This window comes from Sciurus vulgaris (assembly GCF_902686455.1).
Source record: "Sciurus vulgaris genome assembly, chromosome: 3".
NCBI lineage: Eukaryota > Metazoa > Chordata > Mammalia > Rodentia > Sciuridae > Sciurus > Sciurus vulgaris.
This window is the reverse complement of record NC_136463.1, coordinates 51473367-51485097: the sequence shown is the minus strand read 5'-3', so window position 1 is coordinate 51485097 and position 11731 is coordinate 51473367. Positions and strand designations below refer to the sequence as shown.

Sequence of the window (11731 nt, the reverse complement as noted above, 5' to 3'; positions counted from 1 at the left end):
CCACCCTGCTACTTCCGGTATTGCTTCCGCTTCCTCCGGAAGTCGCAAGAAGCCGCTCTTTCCGTTCTGCTCGGTGGTGGCGCCGTGTCCTATCTGGTAGTCTGGGAGCCCTAGTCAAGGAGTCGGCGCGCGGTAGGTGGTTCCTTGTGAGTGGAAGCGGGCCGGGAGCAGGCTGAGGGGGCGGGGACAGTGGGACCGTGGGGAGGTGTCACTCTCGGGGGTCCCAGCTAGACCTGGGCCAGGCGACACTGAGCGCTGGGAGCTAACAGCTAAGCAGAGAGAAAACACTGGCCGGACACTGGCAGGACTGGTTAGCCCCTTTTCCTCCACCTCTTTGGTCAACCATCTTACCCTCGTCCAGCCCAGTGTGGAGGCCGGCCAAGTGAAATTACAGGGTAGTTGATCCTTTTACACCTGCAAAATATCAGTCGACCAGTTGCGCTTGAAATAATCCTTGATTTAAAAATATTTTTAAAACAATTTTTAAAATTTGGGCGGTTAGGGTGGTAAAAGCGAGTTAAGTGTAACCAAAGTGCACTTCTAAGAATACATTACAGCGCAAAGTGATTAAAGCACTACTGTACAAAGTATATACTGCGTTATATGCCTTCCTTAACTTGGTCGACTGGGGCTCCAGTCTGTCAGTCTGTTAAAATACTCTCACTGCCCCCTGCCCCCCCTGCCCCCTTTTGTTTTTTCTTTAAAAAAGTTTGTTGGTTTCCTATCTGAGACTGTTTCTGTTCCTTGGATACAGCCACATATTAATGGCACTGATTTCATCTGTTTTTTTTTTTTTTTTTTTTTTTTGCATCTTGTGCTGGAAATCGAACCCAGGGCCTTGAACTGAGCTATATCCCCAGCCCCTTCATCTGCTTTTGTTTTTTTTTTTTTTTTTATGTCTCAGTAGCTGCAGTCGTCACTACCCCACCACTTCTGTGGGGGATTTCCAAAAATACAAGGGGGGGGGGGGACCACAAAAAACCCAAGACCTCTTGCCTCCTTCTTTACAAATTCCACTCTTGTGCGATATTTTTTCAGGGTGCAATTGTGAGAGAAAGACTTTAAGTTGACTTTGAGTAAGATGGAGGAGGCCTTTCTATCCCAAATCTTCATCTTCAAGGACTCAGGAGTGCAGAAAGTTTTATAAGAGAAAAGGAAGCATAGTGGGTTAGAAGGCAGGAAATAAACACTTTGTAATATACAATACATTTGCAATAGAAATATATATTTAGCTAGCCTGAAAACATGTCAGTCTTAATTTCCTTGGCATTTGAGCTCAAGGGTACTTACTCAGAGCAAAAGCAACTTTTGTTCTACTAATTATTGGATTGATGCAAGGGATTTTGTTTTCCCTGTGATTTGATGCACCTAGTCAAGGGGGCTGTTCTCTATCCCAGTAAATTGTAGTTTAGTAGTATTTGTGTTTCTTCATTCCATAGTTCAACTGGAAATTTTTGAAATTTATGCTCAAAGTTAGAAGAGTTGCTAAATGTTTACTTAGCATTTCAGATCATTGTTAGTCAAAACTATTTTTTCTATCTTGAAATTGCCTGTGGTGAGATTTTCCCCCTCTTATTTCTATGTATTTGTTTGCCCAGGAAGAGGTTTTCTCATGTAATTAAAAAAGAACACAAAAGCAGCTTGCTTATTAAGGCAGAAGTATTGTTCATTTCTTTAAATGCTCAGTTATGGGTTAACTGAGCAAACACGTATAAGTAATTGACTTTGAAGTTGTTTTTAGCTGATACATTAAATTTTATTTTCCAAAGTGATTCTATTAAAAGCCTTACCCTTATTTTATCAGGGCATTTTTACAAAATTTTTCCCATTAAGTTTATACTTCTTGATGAATTGCAGCATCTAAATCAGTTCAAAGAAGGCTTTTTAAACCTTTTTAAATTCTTTAAAAATTGCTAATAACAATTAGCAATTGCTGATAACACCTTTGAGTCTGATGGACCCTTGCTAAAAGGTATACAAAGTGTTATATAGTTTGAATTTGTATCACTTGTATCACTACTATAAGCCACTGAGATCACCAAATGAGGTTGCTTTTTGTCTTGTTTTTTCCTATTTAGATACTTTCTTTGAAAGAGACAGGGCATGGATAAATACCATCTGATATGTGTTCTAGTAATAGTGTCAAGGCTTATTAAATTTTGTGCTTCATAAATTTTAAGGCTAGTTTGCTTAGAGTAGCTAAGCCCAAACATTTTGTGAAGTTCCTGATACTGTAACATGTTTGCTTCATCTTAGAGGTGCAGACCACTGCCCCATTTGCCTAACCAGGGACTTTTCTGCCTCAACTTTCCTGTTAATAGTATATAACAGGTTTCAAGATCCCCTCCTCCTCTGGTCTTTTTGAGGTCTCTGCATATAAAAGCTTTTCAAACTGGCCCCCTTCCTGAGACACATCTGACTCTTAACAAAATCTTAATGATGTCCAGACCTCCCACCCTTTTCTCTTGCAATGGTATAAAGCATACTTTTCAGTGAAGGGCTGTCTTCATTCACAAGTTCCTCTTAGAAGCTTCAGGGCTTATTACACAGGACTTCAGCCTTCTGACTCTTAGGTGTTATAGAAGTTTTATTGGTATTGTAGCAAGTTTTCAACAGTTAAGCATCCCTGGGCATATCTTACTTATTTTTTAAAAATCACTTAGGTCTGAGATGGTTTTCACAAAATCCTGACTGCTTATCTTACACCAAAACTTGTAGCCATTTTTTTTTCTAGAAAATACTGTTATTCTGTTCTATTCCAGTTTTAGTTAACTTGTGACTCAATAAACATATACTCTTAGATATAAAATTTAAATGTTATTTTCTCATATTTGGTGCTTTATGATTCAGAGCTCTGCAGAGTAATTGGTATGCATACAATTTAGTTCAATCTCACAACAACCTTATGAGGTTCTTAAGTTTCAAAACTTTCAGCAGCTCATGATTATACCATTTTTAAAAACTAAAACATGTATCTTAGCACATGGTAAATGGTGCAGGCAAAACTTCACGAACAAAGTTCACTAAAAACTTGCCATTCTCCTTTTTCTTCAAAAGCAAAATACATCCTAATTCTTACAGATCCTATTGTCTCTATACTTCAGAAGCTTTTGAAAAACTTTGTTTCCTTATACTGAGTAGAGACTGAAGAGCTGTAGCCCCTGGTCTGACCAGAGCAAGGAAACTCTGAGACTGACAAGTTTCTGATTAACACAGCCTAACTAAATCTACATATGTAAATTTTCTGCTTTTTGTTCTAATCTGCTTTTCTTATAAAAGCTTTCTGTATCCCTGCCTCTTCTCCCCATCTCCAGTCCCTAAAGATGGAGATTTGATTTGGTTTTTTGCAGTACTTGGTGGGGGGGGGGGGTGGTGTCAGACGCAGGGGAACTCTATTGCTGGGCTGCATCCTCAACCCTTTTTTTATTTTTTGAGACAGAGTCTCACTAAGTTGCTGAGGCTGGCCTTGAAATTGCAATCCTGCCTCAGTCTCCTGATCACAGGCATGCATCATTGCACCTGCCTGGAAGATGGAGATTTGAGACAGAAAGTGCTCCTCTTTCTCTAAGCTGTCTAAATTTTTTATTGGATTATGAACAGAAAAGTTATTCCCTCTGGTAAGATGTTTACTGGACCTGTCTTCCTGAGTTCCCCAGGGCATCTTCCTGAACCATAAAAAAAATTTTTTTGAATGAGCTGGGGGAGTCTTCTTTTGCCATCTGGTTCTGTTTGCCAGCTTTACTTCTGAGCTTGTCTCTCTGTCCCTGGATGTGGCCTTGTCCCCCCTCTTGCACTTAGTAGACCACGTTATAAATTTAAATTTTTTTCAAAATAACTTCTTTAATAAAAGTATATGTTGCCTCCCTATCATTGACCTTATTTTTAAAAGCTGCATTCAATATTTTGGTTTCTTCTACCCCAGAACTGATTTCTGTTAGGCAGTATGGGCCCCTTGTTAAGTTTTGCCACCTTCTCTTAATTTTCTTTAAAAGGTTGCCAAATCTTGGGGTGTCCCTCAGTTTCTTTAAATTGAAACTGTGAGCCAATGAAGGATGTGTTAACAGGATTTTTGGTATTAAATGACAGAAAAACAATTTGATTTAGCTTTTACCTGGGGGGAATTTATTGATTCATATAACTAAATGGCCACGGGTAATTGTAGCAGACAGGTAGATGCAGGTATTTAAGTAGTGTTTCCAGGAATATACTTTCCATCATTCAGATTTGCTTCCTTCATGTTGAATTACTTCTCAGTTAACTTTTCTCCTTAAGCTCAAGTTGTAGTTTGAGCTAATGTTATGTGCATACACCCTAACTGGTCAGGAGGAAATGGTTTTCATACACCAGACCTGATTATCTATCAGTAGAACACTCCCTTTCCCAGCCAGGGAGTAAAGGTCAAATGACCAGTGCTCAGGGAATTGAGTACATACCTATCTACCCCATGAAAATTGGGGTGCTCTTACTCAAAGAAAAGGAAATGATTGCTGGTCAGGCAAAAATAACAACTGTTTACTGGAAAGATGATCAGATTAATCAGAACAATCCTATAATTGATCCACAGAACATATTATCACCTTAAAGGCTTTGAGTTTAAATATAAAAACAAATAAGCCCATCTGGCAGGGGATAAAAGCATTCCCAGAATCAGTTTTCTGTTAACCTTTGCTAATTATGTTCATGTGACATACTTGCTAAATTATCTTTCAGTTAATCTGTACTTGGAATCACAAATACTTGCAACTAATAAAGACTAGAGATTTTCAGCTGACTTAAATGAGTTTTATATTTCTGTAATTGTATCTGAGTTCTCCACCCGAAAAGTCATAGACTTTCTTTCATTTATAGAAAGATCAATGAAGATAACCACCCCAGCATACATACTTACTGACAAGTCAGCATATTTGACTTGATATCTAGTGGGGTTTTCAGATGGGGACTGCTGTAAGAAATGAGCAAATTAAAAACAACAACAACAAAATAAAAACCACATGAAAACACCAAACCATTTTTTTAGGATATCTTTCCATTTTTTTAGGATATCTTTCTCTCTCTCTCTCTCTCTCTCTCTCTGTTGCTCTCTCTCTCTCTCTCTTTCTCTCTATCTCTCTTTTTTTCCTGGTACAGTTTTATCTGTTTTAGGGCTACTTACAACCAGTGGGATTGAGGAAGAAAGGAAAGTAGCTGAAGCTCCTAACTGTATGGATTAGGTAAATAGTGTAGCATTAGTGACAGCAGTTTTAATTTGAAAAATGCTCCTTGTTCTTATAAATAAGTCTGGTTGAAGTCTGACTCCTATTCCAATTATGGAGTTGTAGCCTCCATCTGTGAGGAATGTTTTTACAACTGGGATTCACATGTCTGTAGACAATTAAATAGGAATTCTGTAGATATATTGGGTAGATGACTGGAGACTGGAAGTCTGCAAGTAATTTTAGCCAAATGAAATTTTAGAAACAACTAGGTTTTAATAAATTCAGACACTACCACAAGTTAATTATGATAGACTTTGTAACAAAAGTAGTTGATAATTGAGGATCTTGGCCTTTGATTTTTGTCTTTTTTTAATTTAAGAGTTATAGTTTGACATAACAATGAGATTCTTTCTTTTCTAGATGATAAGTTGAGGTTGTAAGCAATCTAATAGTTTTTTTTCCCAGTTACATTCTCTGGCTCTTTGACTACTGAGGCAGGGAAAACAAAACAAAACAAAAAACCTGGTTCAAGTTAGAATCCAGTTATTGAAGAACGAGGAATACTGTTATGGAAATGACAATGCTCACATCAGTGTCATAGTTTTAATGCTGAATTTTTTTTTTGATCACTGTTTAATTATTCCTCTCCTTCATGTCTTTACTGCCTCTCCCAGTTACTTTAGATATAAACTATGTGAAACTTATTTCAAATGACCAACAAAAAGAAAGACCCAGACTAATATAAAATAACCCATAATGGGAATCTGATGTTTATGTTACAGTAAGTGAGTGTAATATACACCTTTTAAAACAACCTTTACAGATGAAATTATTTGATGTTTGTGGGGAAGGATTTTTTAGGTGATGTGTATTTATTGTAAACTAGGTATTATTCTAGATTTGAATTTGGCTTTATGAGAATTAGAATGCCTATTCATTATGGAATAGTACCTGTTTTTAAATTATTCCTCTTCTGGAGGATAAAAGTTATCTGTATTACAGATGAGAACCTGAACTGTTTCAGAGGCTTAGTATTTTAGATCTGAGACTCTCACTTCTAAAGCGGATGCACTTTTTTCATTGTCAAGCTGTCTTATGAATTAACTATTAAGTATAATGTCTTTTTCACTTATAGTTATCTTTTTTTTACTTTTTTTTTCTAGAAACGAGTTCGGAGGTTATGGCTGATAATCCCAATCCTGGAACCCTCAATGATAATTCAGAACGACTCTTCTCCTTTGGAGTAATAGCAGATATTCAATATGCTGACTTAGAAGATGGATACAATTTCCAAGGAAGCAGGCGGAGGTACTACAGACATAGTCTCCTTCACTTACAGGGCGCCATTGAAGACTGGAATAAAGAAAGCAGCACACCCTGTTGTGTCCTCCAGCTTGGAGATATTATTGATGGCTATAATGCACAGCATAAAACATCAGAAAAGTCTCTAGAACTTGTTATGAACACATTCAAAATGCTTAAAGTGCCAGTTCATCATACATGGGGAAATCACGAATTCTACAACTTCAGTAGAGACTATTTAACACGCTCTAAACTTAACACAAGGTTTCTAGAAGATCGGATTGTACATCATCCTGAGACCATACCCTCAGAGAATTATTATGCATATCACTTTGTACCTTTCCCTAAATTTCGATTCATTTTACTCGATGCTTATGACTTGAGTGTCTTAGGCGTGGATCAGTCTTCTCCAAAATACCAGCAGTGTATGAAGATACTGAGGGAGCACAATCCAAATACGGAATTGAATAGTCCTCAAGGTGAATTATTCCTTTGAGCTGAGAATCTAATACATTGTCTTTAAATTCTTCAGCTACCTTTTATTCAGCAGGAAGATGGACGATTAAGGTAAAAGTATATTGTCGCTGTTGTTCAGGGTCAGGATTTCTCCCAAGCCTTGATGTCACATGGATTGGTTACAACATGATTGAAGCTTCATTTATTTAACAGATATTTGAATGCTCATTCTGGGACGAAATGGAGGGAACCAGCACAGTAGGTGGGCAGGACAAACAATAAATGTATTCATTTCCCTTCACTGTGATGAAATACCTGAAATAATCAACTTATAAGGGGGAAAGGTTTATTTTGGTCCATGGCTTCAGAGATTTCAGCCCATGGTCACTTGGCCTTGTTGCTTTTGACCCTGTGGCAAGGCAGTACTTTATGGCAGGGAGCATGTGGTAGAACAAGCTGCTCACCTCATGGCAGCTGGGAAGAAAGAGAAAGAAGAGGGACTGGTATCCCAGAATTACCTTTCAGGGCGCACCCCTAGTGACCTGACTCTCTCCCACTAGGCCCCCTTTTTAAAGATTTCATTACCTCCCAATAGTGCTGTGAGTTGGTGGCCAAGCATTTAACAAATGGATCTTGAGGGAGAGGACATTTCAGATCTGAACTATAGCAACCAATGAAACAAACAAGATTATTTCAACAAAGTACTACCAAGAAAATAAGAGTATGGTGTTAAAAAAAAGGACTAGAAGTACTGTTTTATATTAGATGATCAGAGAAAGCCTCTCCAAGGAGAGAAACATATAAGCTAATATCTATATGACAGGAAGGAGTTATACTTAGGAAGAATGGGTAGGGAGCTAGTAGAGAGGAAAACAAATGTGAAGGCATTAAGTGGAATAAGAGAGGCATTATTGAATAACACAGGAAGAGGCCAGTGATGTATAAGATGATTTGGAAAGTAAACAGGTGCAAGAGGATGTAGCAGGGTCAGGGGACAGAGTAAGGAGGTTCTGTTTTCTTTCTAGTGTACTGAAAAGCCAGTGAAGTAAGCAGAGGAATGTTAAGACTAGGAACAAGATACCGTAACTTATTAATATATCACTCTAAATTCTTGTTATTTCCTATTTTAAGTCAAATACTGCTGATACATATTCCTACAGAAAAAAGCAAATGTCCTTGCATTAGGTAAATTTAAATGCCCAAATGAGATGGAAATGACATTTTGTGGGTCTAACTTATTGAATTTATTCAGGACTTTCTGAGCCCCAGTTTGTCCAGTTTAATGGAGGATTCAGCCAAGAACAACTGAACTGGTTGAACGAAGTTCTTACATTCTCTGACACAAACCAAGAAAAGGTGGTGATTGTGAGTAAGTATTTAAATTGTTTATCTGGTTGCAGTAGCATTTTAGAGATTGGGAAAAGTTAACTTTTAAAGAAAACTAATGATTTTTATGTTTGATATCCTTAGTCTATAAAGTGGATGCTTGATTTTTAAAATTAAAATAGAACCTGAACCTGAGTTAATACTTATGAATGAGTCAGGAAAGAACTGTAAAATAACAAAAGCATATTGCCATATATTAGAATACATGAGTTGCCATTTTAGATTTCTAAGCAGATTTTCCCCAAGTGGGATCAATTAATTTTGAAGTGAGAAATTCATTTCAGTCCCCATTTCATATTTTAGCCTTAGGAGCCCTGGCTATCAATGAAGTAGCCACCGAACAGGTCCTTGCTGCCCAGATGAAATAGAGTTGATAGAATATGGTAATGTGGTAGACTCAGCACTTTTGACTGTCAGCCACATGGTCCCAAGGAAATTAGTTACATTATTTCATTTAGAATCACTTGACAGATACACTGCCATCAGACATAGGAATTTGGAAGTACTTAAAACACACTCACATGTATGTACGTGCCCACTCACAAAGAACCCAATTTGGGTTTATATGTGGTCGGTGGACTTGGTTTGGGAGCTGACATTATAGCCCTTGGCATTCTGGCTCTCATTGTGTCAACTGTGGCTCTGAACAAATATAGAACCTACAAAATGCAGTTTTCTCAATATTGCATCAAGTGTAATTGTAAGTATGAAAATTCTTTGAAAATGATAGACTATTCAGATGGTTGATGGTATAAAATTACATTCCTATAAAATGTAAAACTAGAAATGTAATTGATCTTTTAAGTGTGGTTAAAAACATGAAGATGGCACAGGATTTTTGTGCTGCTATTTGGTTGTCAAGCATCAAAGTTTGGAAAAGATAAGGTGCTCTCAGAGGTTGTGGATGTAACCATTTGGCTCAGTAATAATTATTCTCAGAAACTAGAGTACTTGACTGTCCACTTTTTTGCTCTTCCACTGCTAGGCTAAAAAGTATTGAAATTGGAAGAGACCTAGCCAAACCCTTGAATTTTAAATTTGAACTGAAGCCCCAAGAGATTAAACTACATAGCTAAAGTCACATAACTGCTGAAAGAATTGAGACCCTTTTTTTTTTTTTTTTTTTAAATCCTGGTCCCCTTTCCCCTCTGTCTCATATTCTTTTCTTTTTACTAATGGCAGTGTACCTATTTCAGTAGTCTCTTGTTTACTTATATTTAAGTAAACATTTAACAACTGAGCACTTCAGATTCTCTTTAGTAAAGTTTAATAGAAATTTCCTTTTTATTTTTATGTGCTTTTTAATTTATTGTGGCTACTCAGAAGTTATTGAGTTTTTGAGTTTTGGCCATTCATTTGGAAGGATAGAATTGCCATTAGCTGAGGTGGGACCCTGAAGGACAAGGAGGTTTGGGTGGAGAGGGCCAGGGTGTCAGTTTGGAACTACTGTTTCAGATGTCTAATGGATATCTAATACCTAATAGATGCCTGTTGTACATTAGTAGACATACTGAGTGGGTAATTTAGAAATTCAGTATAGAGGTTTAAGCTGTCACATAAATACAGGAGTTGAAAGAATGTAGACAATTTTTAAAGTTATATAAATCATGAAAAGATCACTATCATATTAGGTATAGATAGAGAAGTTCAAGGACCAAGCATTCAGACACTCCTGACAGGATGCTGGGGAACTAAATAGAAACCAGCAAAGGAGATTGAAAATTAATGATCATTGAGGTTGAAGGAAAACTAGCAGTGTCCTGGAAGCTAAGTACTTCTACGGGAAAGGGGCAACTAATTGTGTAATTTGATAGGTAAGTCATTATGGCTTCTACACAGGTATAGTGCCTCTTATACCTTATCACAGCTAGCCTGTGTGGGTGGGCATGTGTTCACACATGTGTGTTCCTTTCCTGCTTTAGGGTTCTGTTACCTCACCCCCCCTTTACTTGTATTATAAGTAGATAATAAACAAAAGCGTGTTTAAATTTCAGAATAAAAATGAACAGTAGCAGGACAAAGAAAAGATTTATTGGAAAGAAGCAGAGATCAATGAGCCATGATATCTGAATTTCAGAGTGAAACCGTGGCCTTTTATATGTGTGGTCTAGACTTATAGATGTGTTGACATTAGGGATTCAAAATTCTCCTGGCTCTACTTTCACATATGTCCTGTGGGGCCCAGTATAAACCTCCCTGCTTTAATCAGCTTTCTTATCTGTAAATTAGATATGGCCACCTGATCTCATGGGGGTGTTCAAAGTCTCATGAATCAGTTTTATGGCATTGTTTATATAAATGACACATAATCCATAGTCAGTCCCTAAACTGTTCTTTTATTTAGTACTATATCTTTCTGTGTATATAACATTCATATTTAAGGAAATCAATAAAATTGAATTCCAGCACAGCATCTGCCTGATTTCTGGCCGCCTTTGTAGACTGCCTTGCATAAGATGCCCTTGATCATCCTTGGTGTTTATACAACTTGAGGCTGTGTGTAGGCCTCGGAGATCTCAAGATTTTTGCCTGTACAGTCACTTTTCCCACCTCATTTGCAAACTGTCTCACCCTCCTTTCTGTGCTCCAGAGACATGGGTGTTGATGGCCTACTCCTTCACATATGTGGATTTTCTCTGGTCTCAGTCCATTTGGATGAGGTAGCAATACACATTTTTTTTTTTCCTGAGTACTATTATTTTTTAATGGGAAATGTATTTCTTAATTGGCTAACTATTTTTCTTTTTTTTCTTTTTTAACTAACAGGCCATCTTCCCATTTACCCAGAGGCCTCTGACAGCGTGTGCCTGGCCTGGAACTACAGAGATGCTCTGGCAGTCATTTGGTCTCACAAGTGTGTGGTGTGTTTCTTTGCTGGTCATACTCATGATGGTGGCTACTCTGAGGATCCTTTTGGTGTGCACCATGTCAACTTAGAAGGAGTTATTGAAACAGCTCCAGACAGCCAAGCTTTCGGCACAGTTCACGTCTATCCTGACAAAATGATGTTGAAAGGGAGAGGAAGAGTTCCAGACCGAATTATGAATTATAAGAAGGAAAAAGCTCTCGATTTTTAGTCTGATTTGTTCTGTTTGCCTTTGCAGGAAGAGAATGACTGCTTGTATTTGTCCCTATCATATAAAAAGAAAAACAATAAAAATTCCCAATCCCATCATTCAGTATTCTGCTTTCATACCAAAATGTATTTATGGCTTCAGTGTGTTAGTTGATACAATATTCAGAAGTGTCATTTTTGGATATTATTTCCAGTGCTGAAAGTCAGAAACAGAATAAACCAGGGAGGAGATGACAGCAAAAGATTTAGAAGGGGCAAGTAATGCCATGGGGATTCACCCATAGGTGCTCAAGGTATGGTAAGAAATGAAGCAGGA

General features: G+C 37.6%; 1 protein-coding gene across 3 annotated transcripts; it reads left to right on the top strand.

Moving 5' to 3' along the window:
- The first annotated feature begins 37 nt into the window (after positions 1–37).
- Positions 38–11643, top strand: ADPRM (ADP-ribose/CDP-alcohol diphosphatase, manganese dependent). 3 transcript variants are annotated; one of them, XM_079134071.1, is made up of 4 exons: positions 38–132; positions 6359–6976; positions 8206–8322; positions 11106–11643. In XM_079134071.1, the coding sequence occupies exons 2-4, from the start codon at positions 6376–6378 to the stop codon at positions 11414–11416; spliced, it is 1029 nt and encodes a 342-aa protein (XP_078990197.1). In that variant the 5' UTR covers positions 38–132; positions 6359–6375; the 3' UTR covers positions 11417–11643. The 3 variants fall into 3 exon arrangements, with proteins under 3 accessions (XP_078990197.1, XP_078990199.1, XP_078990198.1); XM_079134073.1 differs by having other exon boundaries at positions 94–146; XM_079134072.1 differs by lacking the exon at positions 38–132 and adding an exon at positions 140–395.
- The last annotated feature ends 88 nt before the right edge of the window (positions 11644–11731 follow it).